At 46.5% G+C, this 25,783-nt stretch overlaps 1 protein-coding gene across 1 annotated transcript; it reads right to left on the bottom strand.

Annotated features, from left to right (window-relative positions):
• Positions 1–22,099: 22,099 nt before the first annotated feature.
• LOC119660712 lies at positions 22,100–24,424 on the bottom strand. The gene is made up of 2 exons (XM_038069355.1): positions 24,087–24,424; positions 22,100–23,930 (listed from the first exon to the last, which is right to left on the bottom strand). Exons 1-2 carry the CDS (start codon positions 24,130–24,132, stop codon positions 22,171–22,173), a joined length of 1,806 nt encoding a protein of 601 aa, XP_037925283.1. The 5' UTR covers positions 24,133–24,424; the 3' UTR covers positions 22,100–22,170.
• Between the last annotated feature and the right edge of the window lie 1,359 nt (positions 24,425–25,783).

The following is a 25,783-nucleotide window of genomic DNA, read 5'->3' as shown; positions in this document are numbered from 1 at the left end:
AGTCTAGTCCTCCTTCGTCACTCTATCTTTTCTATTGGTGCTTCGTCCTTCGTGTTGGCCTTAATTTTATGCAGAGGTTTTTCTGATGACGCGATCTGTTGTTGTCTCTTGTCCCTCTTCGCCCTCTTCTTTTGAATCCTGGATAGTATCTGAGTGAAGTCGCCTTCAGATGTCCCTTCATCTTTTCGTTTTGTTCCAACTTCGCTCTGCAATGGGCTGTCAGCGATCCGTTTGGTACTCGTAGTGTTCTCGTCGGGAAGCGCGGTTGTTTCTGTTTCCTGCAGATTTTTTCTTACTTTCCATGTCCGCCTGTAGTATGAAATCCTGTCCAGGAGCTCTTCCAGTTCCATTAGCCCGTTTTTCACTCCCTTGCCGACGTTTTTCTGGAGGAACGTTGCAGATCACATGTGCTTCACAACTGCCGCGCATTTCTTAATAAGCCTTTCCTCTTCAGCTTGCGTCAGAGTAGTTGACAGTCCTCCCACTCGGCTTAAATTCAAAACCATTTGATTAGTTTCGGCAGCTTCCACTGTGCCTCTTTCTGCAATTATAGCACTGTGTGGTATGGTCTGGGTTCCTGACTCCGTTGCAGGTGCCGCATCACTTTGCGAGTCTGTCTCTCCGTGTGCGCGTCCCGATGTCTCGTCGGGCATTTCAGCCCTTGCTGCGTCCTTCGCTGGACGCTGGGACGAATGGCGCATTTTCGTGCTGCGAATAAACGCAGCCAGCTTACTCTCCACTTTCACTATCTCCTCGTTTCGTTTGTTTTTATTCTCCATTTAAGTTGTTTACCAGCGCATCGTGTGCCAGGGAGCGGGCCGCAATAGTCAGGAACGGGTATACCCTCGGGGACACAGCCCCTACCCCAGTTCCCTGAGGCCTGACCTACGCTTAGCTGATCCCGGAATTCACGGACGGATCAGCGCTCGCTCGGGGCAACGCGGTCTACTAACACCGGTTCAATGCACACTTCCCGACCAGGGTCCCGAAGGGGCTGGCTCCTGATACACGTCGCAACTACCACCTTGGCAGAGCTACGCTCACATCACCCCGTCGACGCCGACAGAGAGTTGTCGACGGCTCCGGAGACTCCCAGTGTGTTCCGGCGTGTATCGGTGATTAGCAGTTCGCTCTTCACCGAGAAACTTTCTCGAGGCTACTACCTAGGACGCAGGTATTATGCCAGCTAGGGGGTCACAACTATTTGCTCGGGCACCTCGAGGACGCCACTCCCCGTATCGTAAGCGACCCGTTAAGGATCGTTGACGATTCCTGAGGGCACGGTCTTGAATGAAGTGCTCTAACATACTTCACGGCCTTGATCCAATATGGATTGTTGCGCCAACGGTTATTAATATGCCATCCCTGCATCTGTGATAGGGTATGCTACGTTTTCTTTTTCTAGAATAAATATTGTCCTTACAGACTCTAGACTGAATCATCCTCACCCATATGTTTAGGTGATCCGTGTTTTATCCACAACCTAATTTGATGCTTATTGCCTTCATTTTGATGCTGACGTCACCATGTATTTCATCTTGCCCTTATTGGGGTACATCCTAGACCTTTGACCATCTGCTCAATCTGGATGATGGCAGTTTTGGACTACTAGTATTATGCCCGTTATGTCGATATCGCAAGCATAGACCAACAGTTGGGCGGACTTCAAGAGGGTAGTACCACTCGGTTGGCATCAGGATCACGGACCGCCTTTTCCAAGGACGGGTTAAACAGGACGCAATTATAGTGCATACCCTTATTTTAGACCGTTGTGTATGGTGAAGGGTCTCGGAGATTTATCGCCACCAAAAGGTATTAGGCACAACGCTATCGGGGCGAAAAGTGTAATTCGTTCGTGACAAGATTATTTTAGTTCGGAAAACTTAAATTCCGACGGTTTATAGGGATCTGCGAGTGAATATCGCAATTTTTGAACTAAATAGTTCGGCTCCTTGGTGGAACCGAGAACAGCAAAAACTCATGAAATCAACCAGGCGACTTCTAAATCGTGCTTGCAAAAGTAACAAGGACGAAGACTGGTTAAATTTCAGGAACTCACAACGTGAATATAAGAGGCTCGTGAGGTGCTCGAAACGAGACTCCTTTAGAGCGTACTGTGAGGGACTGGAAGGCGAAAGGGAGACTTCAAGGCTGTGCAGAGTCCTCAAAAGGAATGAGTCGGCCAAGTTGGATTCTCTTAGAAAACCCGACGGTACTTTCACGAGCTCCAGACTGGACTCAGTACAGACCCTCCTGGAAGTACACCACCCGGGAGAACGGATGAGAGAAGTGGTAGGGGGAGAGTTGACGGTTCTTGCAACCCCTTCAACACGCAAGCGTTGCAAGGGGAACTGGAACACTGCGAAAGCGGTTGTTACCCAAGAAAAGGTGAGAGCTGCCATACTGTCCTTTGAACATTTCAAAGCACCTGGCATGGATGGCATTTATCCGGCAATGCTAAAGGAGGGTATGGAGCATTTAGAGCGACCTCTAAGAAATATTTTTCGAGGATGTCTTGCTCTGGGCTACGTGCCTTCTTCTTGGCAACAGGTTAAGGTAGTTTTCATACCGAAACCTGGAAAAGATGACTATTCTAATCCAAAGAACTTCAGACAGATCAGCTTGACTTCATTCTTGCTGAAAGGTTTGGAGAGACTGGTGGAGCGTCACATTCGTGAAAACGCACTTAGGTCACACCCACTTAGTGAAAACTAACATGCTTACCAACGTGGAAAGTCCTGTGAGTCTGCTCTTCATTCTTTGGTCACAAAGATAGAGGATGCAACTTTGAATGGTGAGTACGCGATGGGGGTGTTCGTGGACATTGAAGGGGCTTTTGACTGTGCGCCTTTTCAAAAACTTTGTGATGCCGCCAGAGCGCATGGTGTTGATGATGCTTTAATTAAGTGGATCCATGCTATGCTAACGCAAAGATTGTTGTGCGCTGAGGTAGGGGTCGATCGCTACCTGACTACAGAAGCGACGAAGGGCTGCCCCCAAGGAGGTGTGCTTTCGCCGCTTCTGTGGAGTATGCTGATCGACTCACTGCTTTGCGAACTGCAAAATTTGCCAATACACGCTCAAGCTTATGCTGATGACGTGGCTGTACTTGCTGTTGATCGGGATCTTGGAACGGTGTGTAGGAACACACAGCGTGCCGTTGATTTGACAGACAGCTGGTGCCTTAGACATGGTTTGTCAGTTAATCCAAATAAAACCACAATGGTTTTATTCACAAAAAGGAGAAAACGGGATGGACTTTGTCTCCCTGAGATGAGGGCTACTACCCTTCAACTCTCCGAAGAAGTGAAATATCTGGGGGTTACTCTGATAAGAAACTTCTTTGGAACAAACATGTAGAGGTAAAGATGAAACGAGCTCTCACAGCTTATGGGCTGTGCAGATGGACCTTTGCCTGGACGTGGGGACTCAGGCCTCATGTGGTAATGTGGATATACGTTGCCATCATTAGGCCGATGTTCGTATATGCATCCGTAGTGTGGTGGGTTAAGGTGAGACAAAAAGGTTTTCACTGTAAACTAGACGCACTGCAAAGAACTGTTTGTCTGGGTATCACTGGTGCCATGAGCACGACATCCGGCGCGGTTCTGAATGCACTACTCAATTTGCAGCCCCTGGATATATTTATTCAAAGCACTGCAATGAGAGCAGCTCATAGGCTAATTCGATTAGATCTATGGGAAAACAACGGATGTGGGGGGCACAGAGCATTGGAAGAGTTACTGGGAGGACTAAATCCAATTCTTACAATGCTTTCCGATTCTCGTGTCCCCATACATCTGTTTGGTAGAAGATATGTAGTTACCCTGAAGCGTAGAGAGGACTGGGAAGACCCAGAGGAATGCGTGGCGAGATATACGGAAGTCTTCTACACCGATGGCGCAAAAACAGAAGCGGGTTCTGGAGCCGGAGTCTACCTCTCGAATAAAAACGAGAAGTGGGCTTTTCCTTTGGGACAATATGCAACGGTTTTTCAAGCCGAAGTTTATGCGATCCTAAGGGTGGCAAGCTGGGTGATCGACGAGCGGTTGAAGGGCAGGCGCATCGCAATCTGCAGTGACAGTCAAGCTGCACTGAGGGCATTGGGCAGTCCTTTGATCACCTCGAAAATCGTTCAGGAATGCAGACCCCGTTTGAACTCTATGTCTAGATTCAATACGGTGGAACTACTCTGGGTACCTGGTTACTGTGGCATAGAGGGAAATGAAATCTCGGACGCTTTAGCGAAAGAGGGGTCAATCTCCCCTATGCCGGGACCGGAGCCAGCAATTGGGGTATCAGTAGCATTGGCGAAATCTGTTTTCAAAAACTGGGAACAAGTTTCCCATAACGACAGGTGGCAGAGCTTAAATGCTGCTCGACACACCAAACTTTTCCTGCCAGAACCCAACATACGTACCGCAAAGTTTATCCTGTCGAAAAGCAGGAGGACTTGCAGTTGTATTGTGGGCATTCTGACAGGCCATAATTCACTAGCTGGGCATATGTTCAGAATAGGAATTACCGAAGATGATACGTGTCCCTCCTGTAATGAGGAAGCGGAATCCACGGAGCATTTCCTATGTGAATGCCCCGCCTATGGACGCATCAGGCATCAGATCTTTGGTGCCGATGTCCTCCAATTGCGACGGGTAGCATCGCATTCACTAACGGAAATCCTGCGATACGTTAACGAATCCGGAATATTCCGTTAGACGGGGGAGGTGAGTACAATGGGCCAACACGGCCTGAGTGCTCAGAAGCTGTAGCTTCTCCCCCACCATACACACACACACGATTTGCTTGGAGTGAAGCCTCTTTGGTATGGGCCAAAGATGTTCTGGGCGAATGGGGCTATCCGGTCTAGGAAAATAGCGGAGAATATCTTATAGATGGTACTCAGCAACGTGATACCTCTATAATTGCTGCACTGTATGATATCTCCCTTTTTATGTATGAGACAGATAATGCCTGCTTGCCAATCGTCAGGCATTGATTCGCTGTCCTACACCTTGAGCACAAGCTGATGAACCACTTGGTGTAGCTGGTCGCCTCCATATTTAACTAACTCGGCTGTAATTCCATTGGCTCCTTGCGACTTATGATTTTTAAGCCGATGAATTGCACGGACTGTTTCTCCTATACTTGGTGGTGGCAGTATTTGTCCGTCATCTTCAGTTGGCGGGACCTCCAACTCGCCGATGTTCTGGTTGTTGAGTAGCTCATCAAAGTCCTCAACCCATCGCTCCAATATGCCCACTCTGCCGGAAATCAGACTTCCCTCTTTGTTTCGGCAGGATGAGTATCGTGGTGTATAAGGCTTCATCCTGCTGACTTGTTGGTAAAACTGGTGCGCTTGGTGCGGTTGCTCCCTGTACTTTCGAGTTCACAGACTTCCTCCCAGGTTTCCTTTTTCCGCCTGTGAAGTCGCTTCTCCGCTCGCCGGAGTTCGTGGGAAATCTCCGCGTGTGCCCGCGTTCTTTGAGAATGCAACATTACTCGGCATGCAGCATTCTTCCGTTCCGTTCTTAGCTTAGATTCATCGTCAAAGCAGCCATTCCCACTCTTTGTGCGGCTGGGGCGAAGTATGTTTGTGGCCGTATTTATGATAACGTTTTTCAGGTGATTGTGAAGATCATTTGTTGATGCTACATTTCCAGGATTTTCGTTGACTGCGGTTATTGCGGCATCCATTTCCCTCTTATAGGTGTCGCGGAGGGCTGTGTTGTGGATGGCTTCAGTATTCACTCTCATCTGATTGTAGGTGGTGTCGTAATTCGAGCTCAGAGCACCATGCCAACGAGGTAGTGATCCGAGTCTATATTGGCCCCCCTATATGGTCTGACATTGATCAAGGTGGCGGCGTTCGATCAACACGTGGCCAATTTCGTTGAAAGTACAGAGGCCTACGTATGTTTGTAAAGAGCTTTCCGCGCAAAGCAGGTACTTCCAACCATCAGGTATCCTTCTCCGACTCTGCAGTCTCCTCTGTAGGGGCGTGAACGTTAATGAAGCTTATATTTCTGAACTTGCCTCGTAAGCGCAGAGTGCATAGCCATTCGCTTATGTTTTCAAAGCCGATAACAGCAGGTTTCATTTTTTGGCTGACTAAGAAACCTACTCCGAGTACATGGTTTTCTGTTTGGCCACTATAATATATGGTGTAGTGACTCTTCTCCAGGAAACCCGTCCTTGTTCAACGCATCTCCTGCAACGCTATTACATCAGCCCTATATTGGGATAGGGTATCGGGTACCTGCTTCACAACTCCATCTCTACACAGGGAGCGCACTTTGCATGAGAAAATGCGCAAATCGTTATTCCGTTTTCGTTGCCGGCTTCGTTGTTGTACTATCAGTCGAGTCTGAGGGTCCTGTTATGGCTTCGTAACAAGTTGTTTCCCGTGTAGGGTCAGCCCTACCCATCCCCAACCTGGAGGACCAGTTGATACAATTTGTCCCGTTTTTAGGCGCGGGAGACTCGCCTTCATCCTTCTCCGTCCGCAGCTTTTCGTTAAGAAAGAGCTCCCAGCGGTCACCACGCGGAGGTGGAGATAGGGTTTGGTAGTAGAGCTGTTAGTGTTGGTTCAGAAGGGATTTCCCAGGTTTTATGCTCCATCGTGGGTACCAATCCACGTTTCGCCCTGGGACCTATACTACCCTTTGACCACCTTAAAATACTGTCGTAAATGCGCAGATATTTTCAGTATGGAAAACGAGGCCTTAACCGCAAATAATTTTTATATTCACGGGGCTCCCCGATTCGACGCCGATCGGCAATCGGGCGGCCATGCTGATCGAGGATCAGTTGGAGGCTATATTGCCTGCTCCACTGTGCTGGAACTGTCGAGAGTCTGCCCATCGTTGGGATCTGTGTCGTGCGCCTCGTAAAGTATTTTGTTACGGATGCGTGTGCATAAAAAAAAACGGAGAGGGAGGGGGCAATTTACCACCAGTGACCTTCCATCGTCAGGCTGGCGGCAGCCTCAGGACATAGGACCGGCTGTGTTACCAAGATTCTCGATTTGCTGTGTTATGGTCATCGGTTCGAATAGATCGATGATGGACTCCAAGTGTTTCATCAACTAAAGACGGTGTTTAATTTCGATACGGTGCTGCATAATGTAGGTTTCACCAAACTGCCGACGCCAGCGAAGACGGCATAGGCGTGGGTCTCGTTCAAATAACACCTGAGGCGATGAGGTGCCTATTGTTTTCATGTAGCAGAAACTTAACGCTGCGCACCACAGTGAAGTTATCAGTGACCACGTCTCCCTCAAATGGCTGATGAGCCAAAGTGATTTGAGTGGCCGTCTTGCAAGATGGGCGTTGAAGCTCCAAGGTTTCATGTTCACCATTAAGCATCGCAAGGGGACATAGAACGTCGCCCCTGATACTCTATCCCGTGTTCATGGTATTGATGCCATGGAGATGTTGATGCTCAGCGACGAGGACACCACTAAACTCGACTCGAACTCTCCCACTTTTGAATCTGCGGAATATCTCTTATCGATAGCCCGACTCTAAGACAATTCTCTTCCGGATCTACGTGTGGCCGACGAGTACGTATGCAAGAGAGCAGAGCACGCCTCGGAGATGTTCTCCAGGAAGCCTCAAGTTGGAAAATTGGGGTTCCCGTCTAGTTACCAGAGGGTTTGATTGAACGACTTATATCGTCTAAAAAGCATATACTTCTGGCCTCGTATGGCTCAATAAGTAAAGTCATATGTGCATGAACGCGCCCAATCAAACGCTTCGCCTTCCTATGGTTCCCACTCCGCTCCCCGATAGACCGTTTCAGAAGCTGTTCATTGACCTTATTGGTCGGTGTCCCCGAAGTAAGTCCGAAAACGTCGTAGCTATCGTCGTGCTCCATAACTTCACAAAATTCGTTTTCGTGGAGTCGATCCGCCGCTTCCTGGCTGAAGTTGTAACTCGATTTCTAGTGGATCGGATCTTTAATGTCCTTGGTACTCCTGAATCGGTGTTGATGGACAACTGGTTACAACCCCGTTCTGCTCACTTCGGGTGTTTAAGCAAAGGGGCATTAAACCCGTCTTCACCGCTCTATATTCTCTTCAGGCGAATGCCTCTAGACGGGTTAATCGATCCATATTAGCTGGCATTTAAGCTTCCGTTTCTCCTGATCAGCGCGGTCAGAATATTATCAATCATGGAGGCAAAGCGATTTTATCAAACACTATAACGCTAAGTTCCAGTCCAGTGTGGTGAGGGAGTGGTTGCACGCTCATTTTTACACAGGCTGACGGATGATAGTGGGAGAGATGTTGGGGTGTTCTATGGAAAGGACATAAAGGCCGGGTTCCCAAATCCTCAGGACACTCCTTCAGGTTCTTGACCTCGGCGTGTGGCCGGTGAAGTACCTGTGGTTTACTACATCGATGCATGTTTCTTGCCCGCATTCGAGTTTGAAAATTCAATTTTAAAATTTCGGATTAGAGCCTTCGAACTTCGAACTGAGAAGTTTTATCGATGTGGCAACGCTACACCATTTTGTCCGCAAATGGGATGAGGATTTTTTTAATGGATAGCACAGGAGAGAAGTGGGAACTGAAAAGGAAGCAGGTTGGGTATTCGATGGTGTATGTCTGGGGCGTTGTTTGCTTACCCTGAAATTGGGAAGACGGTTTTAACCCCAACGAACAGGTTTGCAATTGTGCCTTAAATTTCAGAATTTCGTGATTTCGGAGATTAATAAAAGGCGTAATAGTGATTCGCCACAACCCAGGCTAAAACGTTTCGGTAGTGCAAAAGAAGGCACGAGACATAAACAAGTAAGTGGCGATGGATCATCATTTGCAATTAAAAACCCAATTCGGAACGCTCATTTGGTAATTATAATCGTTTTAAAATTGAATTCTCACAAGGCAGAAAAGAAAACTCGATGACGTCATCGAGCGAGCAATTTGAATGTTATCTACGTGAGGGCATCCGGTTTAATGTTTGTAACCAATCAGTTTTTAACAGGAAAGTGGGAAGTTGATGCGTAAATGGACATTCCTTCAAGTTACTTTACGCTTCGGCAGTGATGGTAACAAGCTATATAGCAAATTCTGACATTTTACCTGATCGGCGATAAAACGTATGTTTCTGAAAAATTCACGGACCGCAAAAAATGGATTTGCACTGAGCGGGATTCGAACCTTGGGCACGTTGAAGATTCGATGGTATCTCTTTTCCGGTCATTGATCAAGGCTGAGAGGTGGCGGCGTTCGTTCAACACGTAGTCAATTTGGTTGAAAGTAGTCCCGTCTGGAGAGGCCCACTTATGTTTGTGGACAACTTTCCGCGCAAACCAGGTACTTCCAACAACCATTTCGTGTGGCACTTCTAATTGAATGATCCGCAGTCCGTTATCATTTGTATTTTCGTGTAAGCTATGGGAGCCAACGTATCGCCTGAATACGGGCTCCTTCCCTACTTGGCTGTTATATATAAGAAACTGTATTTTTATTAAACATCCCTATGAAACACCTGATAACAAAATGTAAGCAAAAATTCAAGTCAAACAAATAATCGCTTCAAAAAGTAGCATTTTGAAGCATTTTCATTTGCTTTCTAAGGGGGGGGGGGGGGTGGGGGTATGAAGCGCTCGATATTATTATTATTATTCTGTTAAGGGAAAGTCGCACCACGTCCTTGAAGAACTATTGTGCCCCTTTTACTGATTATAGTCGACCTATTGATAATAGTATCTCAAGCAGGCCTATAACTGTTGGGAACTTTAGTATGTTCCCTACTTCCAGATCTTTCCGCTTTGCATCTGGTATTAAGTGTTCTCCCAGATGCCTCGACCTACTTTGCACAAGTGCCGAACACTGTCCCAGGAGGTGTATAGGGGTTTCGCTCTCCTCCTCACAAAACCTGCAGGCAGTGTCTGTAGATATCCCTAGATTCCCTAGATAGTTCAGCCGACAATGACCAGTGAGAATTCCTACTATGATAAGGAGGTTCTTTTTGGTGAGGTTTAAGCAATCCTGCGCATGGGTTCGTATCCCCCAATAAGCACCCTGGATTGCTCCATCCCTGGTAGGCCCGCCCAATATAGTTCCCTCAACCGTTCCTCTTCATTTCTAAGATTCATAGCCATGAAACCGTTTCCTATTCCACAGAAGGGTTCTGGTTCGTATAAGGGCGTCCCTGCTCCCTTCTTGGCTAGTTCGTCCGCTGCCTCGTTGCCTTCCAACCCAGTATGGCCTGGAACCCAAAGTATCCAAAGTTTGTTGGACGAGCCTAGTGTATTCAGTCTCTCAAGGGATTCCCATACCAGTTTAGAGTTCACCTGGTTGGACCTAAGTGCCTTGATCGCTGCTTGGCTATCGGTGAGAATAGCTATGTTCGGCCCCTCTGTAGTTCCTTTGGAGATTAAAGGAGGCACATTTGTCTACGGCGTATATTTCCGCCTGGAATATGCTAATGTCCCTGCTCATTGGCTCAAAGTAAATTTTCCTTGGACCAATAACACCGGCACCCGCTCCCTCTGCTGTGAGGAATCCGTCAGTGTACCAAGTAATCAGTTGCTGGTTTAAGCCGTATGTCGATATATACCGGAGAAATATTATTCGACCCCTGCTTAATAGTCCCCTTAAACTTCTCTGCATGTTTAAGTCTTAATTTCTTTAATTTTCGTGCCAATCTTTCCAAAAGTGTTCAATAATGTTCAAATCTGGTGACTGTGAAACAATTTTCAGAAATTTCGGGCAGTTATAGGTTAGAACCACGTTTCAACAACATAGGAAATGTGCTTGGAATCATCGTCCTGATAGAGGGCGAATTCATCCAGTATATTCAGCACTTTGCAAGAGGAAAAACGTCGTAGTTGCCTCCGCTTATTTACCCTATGATTCTTTGTATCCTTCATCGACGCAAGAGCTTAGGGATCGGGATAGGGTAGCCTATCAAAATCAAATGGTCTCGAACTCTTAATAGGTTGCGAAGCGAATGCTCAACATATTTGTTTGGGCAGTAGCAAATGCAAATCCAAGAGAAGAGAAGCTATTTGATTTCATCACTTTAGCAGGTCTCATGACTGCAAATATAGGGTGACTTAACAATCGGTACCTCAAACTTGTTAGAGTTGATTATACACTGGCGGGTGCTAGACGAGATCATCGATATCTACAATTCAATCTGACATTTGCGGGCAGACAGTCTGCAATACAAAGACGGAATCATAGGAAAACGGATTGGACAAAGTTCCATAAACTTCTTGGCAATAAAGTACAGCCCTAGGCGACTAAGGATTCCTTTGACGTTGGAAGACGAATTGGAGGTTTATCCTATTTCACGAGGCCAACGTGGTAAAAGGGTTTCTTGGTGGAAACGGGAACTACAAAAACTCAGGAAATCAACCAGGTGACTTCTGAACCGTGCTTGCAAAAATAATAAGAAAAAGACTGGTTAAATTTCAGGAACTCACAGCGTGAATGTAAAAGGCTCGTTAGGTGTTCTAAACGAGACTCCTTTAGAGCGTACTGTGAGGAACTGGGAGACGAAAGAGAGACTTCAAGGCTGTGCAGAGTCTCTCTTAGAAAATCCGACAGTACTTTCACGAGCTCCAGACTGGAATCTGTACAGACCCTCCTGGAAGTACACCGCCCGGGAGGTGGGAGGGGTGAGAGAAGTGGTAGGGGGAGAGCTGACGGTTCTTGTAATCCCTTCAACACGCAAGTGTTGCAAGGGGAACTGGAACGCTGCGAAAGCGGTTGTTACCTATGAAAAAGTGAGAGACATACTGTCCTTTGAACATTTCAAAGGACCTATCATGGACGGCATTTATCCAATAATGCTAAAGAGGGTAAGGAGGTAAAGCAACCACTAAGAAATATTTTTCGAGGATGCCTTGCTCTGGGGTACGTGCCTTCCTCTTGGCAAAAGGTTAAGGTAGTCTTCATACCAAAATCTGGAAAGATGATTATTCTAATCCAAAGAACTTCAGACAGATCAGTTTGACTTCATTCGTGCTGAAAGGTTTGGAGAAACTGGTTGAGCGTCACGTTCGTGGTAACGCACTTAGGTCGCACCTACTTAATGAAAAACAACATGCTTACCAACTTGGAAAATCCTGTGAGTCTGCTCTTCATTCTTTGGTTATAAAAATAGAGGATGCAATTCTGAATGGTGAGTACGCGATGGGGATGTTCATGGACATTGAAGGGACGTTTAACTGTGCTTCTTTTCAAAAACTTTGTGATGTCACCAAAGCGCATGGTGTTGATGATGCTTTAATTAAGTGGATCCATGCTATGCGAACCCAGAGATTGCTGTGCACTGAGGTAGGTGTCGATCGCTATCTAACAGCAGAAACTGGAAGTTTGCTTTCGCCACTTCTGTGGAGTATACTGATCGACTCACTACTATCTATACTGCAAAATTTGCCAATACACGCTCAAGCTTATGCTCATGACGTGGTTGCGCTTGATGGGGATCCTGGAACGGTATGTAGAAATATACAACGTGCCGTTGATTTGATAGGCAGTTCCTGCCTCGGACATGGTCTTTCAGTTAATCCAAATAAATCCACAATGGTATTATTCACAAAAAGGAGAAAACTGGATGAACTTTGCCTCTCTGAGATGGGGGGTACTACCCTTCAACTCCCCGAAGAAGTGAAATATCTGAGAGTCACACTAGATAAAAAACTTCTTTGGAACAAACATGTAGAGGTAAAGATGAAACGAGTTCTCACAGCTTACGGGCTATGCAGACGGACCTTTGTCCCGACATGGGGACTCAGTCCTCATGTGGTAATATAGATATATGTTGCTATCATCAGGCCGATGTTCGCTTATACATCCGTAGTGTGGTGGGTTAAGGTGAGATAACAAGGTTTTCACCGTAAACTAGCCGCACTGCAAAAAAGGGTGTGTCTCGGTATCACTGGTGCCATGAACGCGACCTTCGGCGCAGCTCTGAATGCTGAGTCAATTTGTAGCCCCTAGACATAAACACTGCAATGAGAGCAGCTCAAAGACTAATTCGATTAGATCTATGGGGAAACAACGGATGTGTGGGGCACAGAGTATTGGAAGAGTTACTGGGGGTACTGATTCCAGTCCTTACAATGCTTTCCGATTCTCGTGTCCCCATACATCTGTTTGGTAGAAGATATGAAGTTACCCTGAAGCGTAGGGGGGACTGGCAAGTCCTAGAGGAATGCGTGGCGGGATATACGAAAGACTTCTTCACCGATGGTTCAAAAATAGAACAGGGTTCTGGAACTGGAGTCTACCCCTCGAATAAAATCGAGAAGTGGGCTTTGGGACAATATGTAACGGTTTTTCAAGCCGAAGTTTATGCAATCCTAAGGACGGCAAACTGGGTGATTGACGAGCGGTTGGAAGGCAGGCGCATCGCAATCTGCAGTGAAAGCCAAGCTGCATTGAGGGCGTTGAGTAGTTCTTTGATCACATCGAAAGTCGTTCAGGAATGCAGAAACCGTTTGAACTCTATCTCTAGATTTAATACGGTGGAACTACTCTGGGTACCTGTTCAATTTGGCGTAGAATGAAATTAAATTTTGGATGCTTTAACGAAAGAGAGGTCAATTTCCCCCATGCCGGGACCGGAAACAGCAATTGGAGTATCAGTAGCATTGGCTGAGGCTGTTTTTAAAAACTTGGAACAAGCTTCCCACAATGACAGGTAGCAGAGCCTAGATGTTGCTAGACAAATCAAACCTTTCCTGCCAGAACCGAACATGCGTACCGCAAAGTTTACCTTGCCGAAAAGCAGGAGGACTTCCAGGAGTAGTGTGGGCATTCTGACAGACCATAATTCACTAGCTGGGCATATGTTCAGAATAGGAATTATTGGAGATGATACGTGCCCCGCCTGTAATGAGGAAGCGGAATCCGCGGAGCATTTCCTATGTGAATGCCCCATCTGTGGACGCATCAGGCATTAGATCTTTGGTGCCGATGTTCGCCAGCTGCGACGGGTAGCATCGGACAAAAATCCTGCGACATGTTAACGAAGTAAAAGAATATTCCGTTAGATGAAGGTGGCGAGTACAATGGGCCAAATGGCCTGAGTGCTCAGAAGCTGTAGCTTCTCCCCCACCACACACACACATTTTACTTTAAGATGTATAAATAATGGAATCTATTTTTCATTATTATGTTGAATGAATTGGAGTCGGTGGTATCATCCCTTCTCAAGACTTCACGTCTCCATTAGTTTACCCCACGTGGGTTAACATGGTATTAACAAAAATTAACAAAATGTCGGAGCTTCTAAAAAACAAAGCTAAAAATAGGTTGCGACCCCCGAATTCTTTCAGTCAAGACCGATTGACATGTAATTTAGGGTGGGAGAGGGTAGAACCACTAACTTTTTACTGGAAATTCAACTAAAGTCTTTGAAGTGCTTGCGAAGAGCTTTAAAATGAGGTAGTGGGATAGATCATAGCGGAGCAAAAGAATGTGATTATCTGAATTGTTTATATAAAAATCAATAAAAACAAAACCTGGTTTTCTCATATAAATTGAAAGTAAGCCGAATGCCTCGAGAATCTACTGTATTTAAGCTCTCGCAATAAATTCTGAAAATTTGGTGGCTTTAAAGTACGTAGTTTCGGAAAAAGTGTAACTTAATATTTAGAACGGCCTTAGCCAAGCCAAGAAGAACCTCTTGACCGGGCCCTTGACGTTGATGATATAATGGTGTGGGCCCCGCTCGAGGACTTCGAAGGGGCCTTGGTAAAGTAACCGCAGCGGCTTCCGAGAGGCGTCCGTTCTAATTAGCACATGCGTGTAGGGTTCAAGATGCCAGCCCACAATTTTCGCGTGGTTGGCGGGTGTTGGCGGCTTCAGCGTCAGCATTCCGTCCCTGAACGAGTAGCAGGACCTGCGACCAAGAAGGGTAATCTTGGGCCGTTATAACAGCGTTCAGCGTCCTGTGCCACCTATAAATCATCCCATTGGACTGCAGTTGGTATGCGGTTGCTCGATGGCATTTGGAGCCCAGGAGTTTGCCTAACTCTGAAAAAGGGGAGAACTCTAAGTGCATTCCCTGGTCATCATCATCATCATCAACGGTGCAATCACCGGTATCCGGTCTCCAGACACCCCCGTTTTGCGCCGAGCTCCACTAATTCGATATCCCTAAAAGCTGTCTGGCGTCGTGACCTACGCCATCGCTCCATCTCAGGCAGGGTCTGCCTCGTCTTCTTTTTCTACCATGGATATTGCCCTTATAGACTTTCCGGGCTGGATCATCCTCATTTATGCGGATTAAGTGACCCGCCCACCGTAACCTATTGAACCGGATTTTATCCACAACCTGACGGTCATGGTATCACTCCTAGATTTCGTCGTTATGTAGGCTACGGAATCGTCCATCCTCATATAGGGGGCCAAAAATTCTTCAGAGGATTCTTCTCTCGAACGCGGCCAAGAGTTCGCAATTTTGGTTGCTAAGAACCCAAGTCTCCGAGGAATACATGAGGACTGGCAAGATCATAGTCTTGTACAGTAAGAGCTTTGACCCTATGGCGAGACGTTTCGAGCGGAACAGTCTTTGTAAGCTGAAATAGGCTCTGTTGGCTGACAACAACCGTGCGCGGATTTCATCATCGTAGCTATTATCGGTTGTGATTTTCGACCCTAGATACGAGAAATTGTCAACGGTCTCAAAGTTGTATTCTCCTATCCTTATTCTTCTTCGTGTTTGACCGGTGCGGTTTGATGTTGTTGGCTGATTCGTCTTCGGTGCTGACGTTGCCACCATATATTTTGTCTTGCCTTCATTGATGTGCAGCCCAAGATCTCGCCTCAATGGCCGCCTGTTCGATCTGGATGAAGGCAGTTTGTACGTCTCGAGTGGTTCTTCCCATGATGTCGATATTGTCAGCATAGGCCAGTAGTTGGGTGGACTTGAAGAGGATCGTACCTTTTGCATTTACCTCAGCATCACGGATCACTTTCTCGAGGGCCAGGTTAAAGAGGACGCATGATAGCGCATCCCCATCCCCTTGTCGTAGACCGTTGTTGATGTTGGCCTCGCTTTTATCTAGCCTCGCACATTGGTCAGGGTCAGCCTAGTCAATCTTATTAATTTCGTCGGGATACCGAATACCGAATTCTCTCATGGCCGTGTACAGTTTTACCCTGGCTATGCTATCATAGGCGGCTTTAAAGTCGATGAACAGATGGTGCAACTGTTGTCCATATTCCAACAGTTTTTCCATCGCTTGCCGCAGAGAGAAAATCAGATCTGTTGCTGATTTGGCTGGAGTGAAGCCTCTTTGGTATGGGCCAATGATGTTCTGGGCGTAAGGGGCTATCCGGCATAGCAAGATAGTGGAGAATATCTTATAGATGGTGAGCAAGCGGGCTCCCGGCCGTCGATATCCAATGACCGCAGTGCCTCAGTAGTGGGAACCTTGGCTACTGTGGCATCTAATGTTACAAGCGTACGGGAGGAACTTGAACTGGCTCCAGTGATGGATCCGTTCAGAAGGAGCTCGATTTTTCGCAGATCCCCCCCCCACACGGGCACAAGCCCCCACGATCGCTACCCCCAGTGGGAAGCATATAGTGGGAGTCTTCGATGAGGAAGAATCACTGACGCCGATTCACCCGAACGATGTTTTGGGCAATGATCAGTCTGGAGCTGCCTTTACTGCCCTCGGTAAAAAGATCATGGAGCTGTGTGAGTTTATAAAGGAGCGCAGGAACATTCACCAAAATATAAGGGCCATGATAAGAGACATCCGTTTGACGTACGGCAAGGCCCAGGATGAACGAGTAGGGAAGTCGCCGATTGGAAAAGGGAACCAGGCAACTCAAGTAACGCCGGTTCAAAACACAAAAGGGGAGAAACCGGGGAAGAGGCTGCGCGAGAAGCTGAATGACTCAACAGGCCAGCAAACCCCGAAAAGAAAAAAGAACTCAACTCCCAAAAAGGCGGAGTTCATGAAAAGTACGTCTGAAGCTGCCAGTGAAAATACTGCAGTGGCTACCTCGAGAAAGGGGATCGAACCTTCAAAGGCGGATGCGGAAGCTTGGAGGAAGGTAGAACCACGGAAAAGAAATTATCGGAGGAAGATTAGACCGGAGGTGATTTTCATTTCCAAACGAGGCGAAGGGTCATACGCCGACATTCTCAGGAAAGTGAAGGCAGACCCCGAACTGACCAATTTGGGAGACAACGTCAGCCGTATTAGACGGTCGCAGAAGGGAGATCTTATGTTGGAACTTAAGAAATCCAAGAATGTAACCGCGGACAAATTCTTAAGCCAAATCGGGAAGACTTTAGGGCAGGAAGCCGACATTAGAGCTAGCAGGCCGGAGATCACTATAATCTGCAAAGATATAGATGAAATCACGACGAAGGAGGAGGTTCGCGAAGCGTTGGAGAAACAGTTCGATCTTGCCGGACTACAAGAGTCAGCGGTGAAAACGCTAAGGAAAGCCTATGGGGGAACACAAACCGCCATCATCAGCCTACCAGTGGAGAACGCACTCAAACTGTTAGCAGCAGGGAGAGTGAGAATAGGCTGGGTTATGTGTCGCCTTAGGGAACAGGTGGCGTTAAAGCGGTGCTTTAGATGCCTTGGCTTTGGTCACATTGCGAAGTCATGCACCAACCCAAATGACAGGTCAAAGCAATGCAGGAGATGCGGAGTGGAAGGTCACATCAGCAAGGACTGCGGAGCTGACCCAAAGTGTCTACTGTGCAAAGGAAAGGAGGGTGTGGACCATCGGCACATTGCAGGCAGCAGCAGGTGCCCGAAATACATGAGAGCCCTTAGCATAAATCGCAGATGAGGTTGATACAAATCAACCTCAACCACTGCGAGGCGGCGCAGGATCTACTCGCGCAAACTATCCGCGAGAAAAACATCGATGTGGCCATACTAAGTGAACCATACCGAAACCGCGGTGGTAGCGTTTGGGTCAAAGACCAAACGGGCCAGGCAGCGCTGTGGACTTGTGGAGAACAAGCCTTCCAGGAAATAATGGAGCACCCGGAGGAGGGCTTCATCAGAGCGAAGGTGAAGGGCATCCACATCTACAGCTGCTATGCTCCACCCAGCGCTACACTCGTCGAGTATGAGCGGATGCTTGCTGCTCTTGTTTTGGATGCAAGAGGACGTTGGCCGATCATAATAGGAGGCGATTTCAATGCATGGGCTCTTGAATGGGGCATCCGAATAACTAATGTCAGGGGACGTGTTCTCCTCGAAACATTCGCGGAGCTGGACGTGGTACTGGCGAATGTTGGGTCTTCGTACACTTTCCGGGGAAGGGGCCTGGCGTCTATAGTGGACCTGACATACGTGAGTGCCACTTTAGCCAGTAGAATCGCTTGGCATGTCAGTGAGGACTATACTCACAGCGACCACCAGGCAATCTGCATAGAGATCAAGGGCGGATCGAGCTCGAAAAAGAGTTTTCGCAGAATGCCGGGTGGTATGCTTGGCTGGACAGTGAAAGCGTTCGAGGCGGACACGTTTTCCGCGGTGCTCAAATCCAACATATCCCTGAATGGTACGGCTGGAGGGAAAGCCACCCAGATCACTCGATGGGTGACGGAAGCATGCGATTCTACTACGCCCAGAAGGCGATTGCTCCCCAGTAGGCAACCCAACTACTGGTGGAACAATGAAATCGCAAGTTTGCGAGCCGCATGTTTTCGGGCAAGGAGGCTTTGCCAGAGGCTCAGGGGAAAACCCGGTGGCGACGGTCGAGAGGAGGCACACAAGCAATTGCGTGGCCGCCTAAAGGAAGCCATTCGGAGGAGCAAAAAGAACTGCTTCAAACAGCTGTGCGACCATGCCGACATAAACCCTTGGGGCGAGGCTTACAGAGTGGTGATGAAAAGGCTGCGGAAATCACCCCAGGTCACCTGTCCGCGCCTCCTGAAACAGATTGTTACCACTCTGTTCCCTCACCACAAAAATAGGGGAAGGCAAATTTTTGTCCAGCCAAATGTCGGCATAATACCGCCTGTAACTGTGGAGGAGCTGCGGGAAATATGTGGTAGGTTCGGTGACAACAAGGCCCCAGGTTTGGATGGCATCCCCAACCGAGCTTTGAAACTGGCAGTGAAGACTAGGCCCGACCTTTTCGCCAACACCTTCGAGGCGTGCCTAAAAGAAGGAATATTCCCTGCCCAGTGGAAAAAGCAAAAGTTGGTGTTGCTTCCGAAACCTGGCAAGCAACCTGGAAACCCAGCGTCGTATCGTCCTATCTGCCTGTTGGATACAATGGGGAGGATGATGGAGAGAGTCATCTACAACAGACTCCTGCCCATCGTCGAAGCCAGCAATGGTTTGTCGGAATGCCAGTTTGGTTTCCGGCGCGCCCACTCTACGGTGGACGCAATTGGCATGGTGGTAAACCAGGCAAAAGGTGCACTGATTTCTGGCGGCTACTGTGCCGTGGTGGCGTTGGATGTTAAAAACGCATTCAACTCGGCCAACTGGAATAGAATTAAAGGGGCGTTGGCTGACATAGGTGTCCCCGGATACTTAGCGAATTTGGTGGAAAACTACCTCTCAGAGAGGACTCTCTGGTACGGGACGGATGAGGGCCCCAAAGAGTACATTGTCACAGCCGGGGTACCACAGGGATCGGTACTTGGTCCCCTGTTGTGGAATATCATGTATAATGGGGTGCTTGCTCTTCTCGTCCCAGATGGGACTACGATTGTCGGCTTTGCTGATGACCTAGCTGGGGTTGCTGCAGCAAAACACCCAGAAGATGTGGAGGTTTGCGCAACGGAAACAGTGAGAGCGGTAAAGTCCTGGCTAGAAAAGGCCGGGCTGATCTTGGCGGACGCGAAAACGGAAGCGGTCTTGATAACGAAACGCAGGAAAAATAATAGTGTAAAAGTGGAGGTCGGTGGACATATGGTCGTAGCCGGCTATCAAATACCTGGGGGTAATAATTGACACCAAATTGAGTTTTAGGGAGCACCTAGAGTATGCATGCCAAAAGGCAGCCAGTGCCACCACGGCACTTGCAAAAATGTTGCCAAATATTGGTGGGCCGAAACATTGCCGGAGGTTGGTGCTAGCCGGAGTGGTGCGCTCCATCCTGCTCTACTCGTCGCCTGTGTGGGCAGAGGCGCTTGCAAACTCTCAGAGACGGAAGGAGGTGAACTCGGTTTACCAGCAGATGGCTTTGAGGGTTTGCAGTGCTTTTAGAACCACATCAGATGAGGCAGTATTGGTGGTGGCAGGCATGATCCCGGTTGACATTCTGGCCAAAGAAATGAGTGTCCTGTACAATGCAAGACATATGGAGGGGCATGCACAGCGTAGAAATGCGGCAAGGTCAGAGTCGCTTGATCTCTGGCAACGCAGATGGGACGAGTCTGCGAAAGGTCGGTGGACGCACAGGCTCATTCCCAACATTAGGGTGTGGCTTGAGCGAAAACATGGGAATACCAACTACCACATTACCCAGTTCCTCACGGGACACGGTGGTTGCTACAGGCAGTATCTGCACCGCTTTGGGTTGGATAATTTTCCGAACTGTCCCAGATGCGATGGCATACCGGAGGATCCAGAGCATGTGATGTTTCACTGCCCACGATTTGCGATGGAGAGAAGGAGCTTAAACCAGGTGCTGGGCAGGAGCGGGACCCCGGAGAGCTTGGTTACTGAGATGCTGGAGTCCGAGGAGAAGTGGCTTGCGGTTAGCTCCGCAATCATCCAAATGCAGGAGGAGTTGCTGAAGAAACGAAGAAGAAGGAAAGCTGCAAATAGGAGAAGGATGAGTGCCTAAGAGCAAACCTACCCCGCGAAGTAATACCTCAATGGTGGCCCCGCGGGGCTGGGGTTGGAGAGACCGGGGGTGGTTTTTAGTGGGTGTGAATCCCACACGCGCCCGCTGTTGTTCCGCCGTTCGGGCGGCGGAGCTGCGGCGGACGTGTCTTTCTAAGATTTTCCACCTCCGTGTACGCACAAAAAAAAAAAAGGAGGGGATTGTAGGTGGTGTCGTAATTTAAGCTGGGAGCACTATGTTAACGAGATAGGGGTCCGAGTCTATATTGACATTCATCAAGGCTAATAGGTGGCGGCGGATAGGTGGTCAATTTGGTTGAAAGTGATCCCGTCTGCAAAGACGCACGTATGTTTGTGGACCACTTTCCGCGCAAACTAGGTACTTCCAACAACGATTTCGTGCGACATTGCTAACTGAATAATCCGCACTCCGTTATCATTGGTATCTCTATGTAAGGTATGGGAGCCGATGTATCGCCTGAATACTGGCTCCGTCCCTAATTGACTGTTGAAATCTCCAAGTACGATTTTGAAATTATACTTGGGACAGGCTTCGAGGGTTCGCTCAATTGCTTCGTAGAAGCTATCTTTCTTCGACTCTACAGTCTACTCTGTAGGGGCGTGAACGTTAATGACGCTTGTATTTCTAAACTTGCCTCGCAAACTCAGAGTGCATAGCCTTTCGCTTATATTTTCAAAGCTGATAACAGCAGGTTTAATTTCTTGATTGACTAAGAAACTTACTACGAGCACATGGTTTACTGGATGACCGCTATAATATATGGTGTAGTGACTCTTCTCCAGGAAACCAGTCCATGTCCATCGCCTACCTCTTTCCTCATATGTTTTGTAGTCAGAAGGTTGCGTGTTCAGATCATGTCTGAGTCACCAATTGTTATTTATGTTAATGTTTTCTTTTTATATATTTAATTAACAATCACTGTTTCTCAAACAACTTAAATTATGCTGAGCTTTTCAAAATTTAAGTAATAAGTTGAGTGCGGATGTCTACTCCTCTGAATCTTTTCCTCGACCTTGTTTCTACACTGACGTCCAAAGCCAATTTTCGTTGTCAAAAGTTGTTTTTCGATGTCATGGCCAACGCGATTCGCAATTGTGTGTAGTCGACACGGAGGGTGCTCGCAACGCCACAGTGGGATTACAATTTGATTTAAAATAGGGAAATAAGTACAAATACAACAGAGGTTCCATAATTGGAGTCATGATTGACACTTAGGGTCCGAGAATTCAGACTTTGACGTTGAACTGCTTTAGCTGTCACATTGTATGCAAGAAGGGATCAGATAAAAACTTCACATTATGTTATATAAAGAAGTCTATACTTATTTAACGTTCCATTGAAAAGGAAATATTATATTTACATTACACACATTCAAGGCACATAAATGAAACTTAAGCTTTACTGTTCGTATTTATAAATTCGTAGTTCATATCGTCAATACTAAATCCTTGTGTAGATTCTGTTATATTTTCGGAATTCTTACCACTACCGTTATTTCGAAATATAGGTAATCGTCCGTTGGCATCAACCAGTTGATTGACGATCTTATTAACTTTTTCACCCTTCGCTGAAGCAACCAGAATTCGATTCGTTACTCCAGTCCAACCGTCGTTTTGTGCATTGTCCATGTTTTCTTTTAAGTTCTTCTGGTGCTTAATAAGACTCCTTTGAGGACTTCTAATGGGGTGGTGTTGGTGAGGTTGGTTTGGAGAGGTTTTATTCAACCGATTCAGAAACCAATTTCGCACCGGGGTTGTTGCAGATCCTAGACCCGGGGAAGTTTGTGAACATGCTTTGACCGTTTGCTTTGAAACTGGACTGATTGCAGGACTTCGAAGAGGTTTAGAATTATCACTGCCACTTTGCAGTTCTTTGATGCGTTCTGTTGTATTGTCTATTGATTGTGGAGGGGATGGCTGCGGTTGTGATTGTGCTGAAGGTTCTGGTTGCACTTGTTTTACTTTAACAGGGCTTTCTTCCTCCTGTAGAGTGTCATCTAGGGTGGGTTGCTCGATACTTACTGTACCAGGCTTTATCGTAACAGGATTCACCGGTAAGCTCCTTGGCACGTCATATTCTTCATATTTTTCGGCTGCGCATTTTACCTCCGAATGAAGTAGTTTGTTCGGGGGGATTAGATCCAATGACTTGTATAGAGGGCATGGCACCTCGTAAATTTCATCGTTGTTACCACTGTCACTAGATATAACACTGCTGCTGAGATCCGGATATAATTTCTTCGTTCCAGGTGGTGTAGGCAATTTTCGCAGGTTGTTTGACTGGGTTTTGATTAATAAGCGGTCAGATGCAATTACAGCGCTTATAGGAGAGTCCCGATAAATGCCGCGAACAGTGCCGTCAAGTGCATGGATCCAACCCTTTGCATCGATTTCCGAATTTGACTGGAAAATATATCGTTTCCCCACCGCGGTCGAGATCTGGAAACACAAATCACGTCGTTTTCCCTCTCCATAACGGTCGATTTCCGTTCCTGGGCACAGGTGTACACATAAAGACGGTTTAATGGACGCAGACCCATCCGCATAGCATAACAGCCAATCGCCCACCACCCCACAGAAGTACTTTTTGCTCTGGTCGAAGAATATCCGTTTCTCGATGCGGGTCAGTTGTCCTTGCTTCGGTGACTTTTTGATGGAAAGGTGCGCAGCCGGTAATCCCAAGTAAGGACAGTTTTGAAGATCGTTTTGGTCCTCTCCTGATTTGGTAGTTGCAGCATCCATGGGAGTTGCACTGATTGCAGGCACCGTGAAGGTGTCATAGATATCTTTGGCTTCTGTGTCGTTTTCATGATCGGAGGTGGACGGTAACGCATTGATAGTGACATAATCGTTTGGGAAATCGGTGGCCGAATCTGATGCATCTGCTACACTGTTGCTGGGACTAGTCACACACTTTCTGTTCCTGGTCATGTTAAGGTACGAGTTTTCAGCAGCTGGGAGATGCGTGCTGTCATTTATTTTCGTATTATCATTCGACCCACCATTTCTGCTGAACTTCTCGCAACATCTCAGCAATTCTTCGCAACGAGAGACTAACTCCTGCGGTGACTTCCTCCTTTCCTGGCTCAGGACATAGCAAGTATTTTGGTAATCCACCAGACTCATCTCCTCTTTTAAATAAGCCAATACATCTGCAACATGAAAAAAGAATTTTACATTTCGTTCAAATCTTCCGCGATAGTACCGTAAATTAATCAATTGGCCCCGTGACCCCGGCGAACAAATCAGCGGGCGGCAAGTCTGCTAGGGTAAAAAACAGCCAGAGGGTCTTATCGTACGCAACTCACCTTGTAGAAATTCTCGAAATACATCGAACTTAGGAATTGAATCCATTGGGTGACAACCACCTATGCTTTTCTTCCGTACGCTTGGATTTCAGGGAACCTTTCCGGACGCTAACTGAAACACTAAGCCGAGTTCACTATTACGCGCGCTGACTCATAAACGCTTAGCCCGTTGTTTTTTTGCCTCTTAATGTATTGTAAGCGACGATTGTCCACTTGGCCACAAACACGACGGGGTCACTGGCGAATGTATGTCAGTCTGGAATTCCTAAATACTACGCGCAGCACGGCCGAGGATCCGCAGATTGTATTCAAATGGAATGTCCCCTGCAACGAACGATCTTTAGATGGTGAGTGGTTGCCTTAGCGGCCAAACGATGGCGCTGTCAGGCAAGCTCGGACATGGATCATATCTTGGATGAGCCATTCAGGTGTATTGGGTAAAATTTCCGTCCGGAAGTAATGGAAAATAAAACAGAAAATAATCAAAAACCATTGTTTTCGGTGGGTGGGAAAGAACAGAATCCCATGGGGGTGTGTAATTCTCTTCCAAGACGAATTTGAATAAGACGGGTGTTGACATACATATTTCAAATAACATAATGTAAATTAAGGGGGTCATCCCGTGTGTCGGGTTGGAGAAATCGATTTTTTTTTGCATGAATTGTATCTAACTGAAATTAATAACACTTGAAGTTATTAATTTAATATATTTTATTGATCTTCATCCTTCCACAGTTCCAACTAGACTCCTGCTTTTATTATCTTACTGCTACCTTAATACCTACGATGCTCGCTCGTTTGTGCATCCGTTATGCAGGTGCACTCAATAATGTTTATGATTCTATTAGTTTGTGCATCCGTTATGCAGGTGCACTCAATAATGTTTACAATGTTTCGGAATTAACTGTAAATGGGAGATAAGCGACCCAAGCGGATATTTAACCTCTCCCCTATTTAACTTGAAATTCTCCGTAATTTTACTGGATTGCGAGCTTTTTACAACAATTTTCAATTTTTTTTGTGTCCATGATATAGGGTAAGTATTACGATAAATAGTATTAACAGAAATGCGCTTACAATTGAACCAGATAGGTAATTTATATTTTTATGAAATTCTAAAATATTGATATGTTCCAAGTTTCTCTTATTTTCTAAAACTATCTCTTTGAAATCAATGTTTTTGGTGAAATTATAATCCGTATTTTCATTATAAAAGAACCTGTCAATAAATTTTACATTTGTTTTACCAAAGGTTTGATTTAGTATCTGGATTGTACAGTTATTGATGTTGATTAAATAGTTACCATTTAGGTGTATGTTTCTGTCGTCACAATAATTAACAATATTAGTTTGTTTAAGATTCTTACAGATTATAGTGTTATCATCAACCTTCACAATTTCTATTCCATTATTTTCTGCAAGTACGCAATTATTTCTTGTAATACTCTTACTCAAGGGTTTCAACTCCCTTTCATAATTCAAGTTTTCATCATAAACATATTTTGTTCCATTTATTTCTATAAAATACTGATCTTCTAACATTGCTTGTAAATTATTCGTAGTGGGTAACGATGTAATTAATTTGTACTCTTCAATTTTGTAAGAATTTGGAATTTTAAGGGCCAAAATTATTGTGTTTTCCTTATACTTCAGTAGTCCGGTTCGTACGTTTTTGAGTTTATAAAAGTCCAGTTTAG

This window comes from Hermetia illucens, chromosome 7 (genome assembly GCF_905115235.1).
Source record: "Hermetia illucens chromosome 7, iHerIll2.2.curated.20191125, whole genome shotgun sequence".
Taxonomy (NCBI): Eukaryota; Metazoa; Arthropoda; class Insecta; order Diptera; family Stratiomyidae; genus Hermetia; species Hermetia illucens.
The sequence above is the reverse complement of the archived record's forward strand: the minus strand, read 5'-3'. Positions and strand labels throughout refer to the sequence as shown.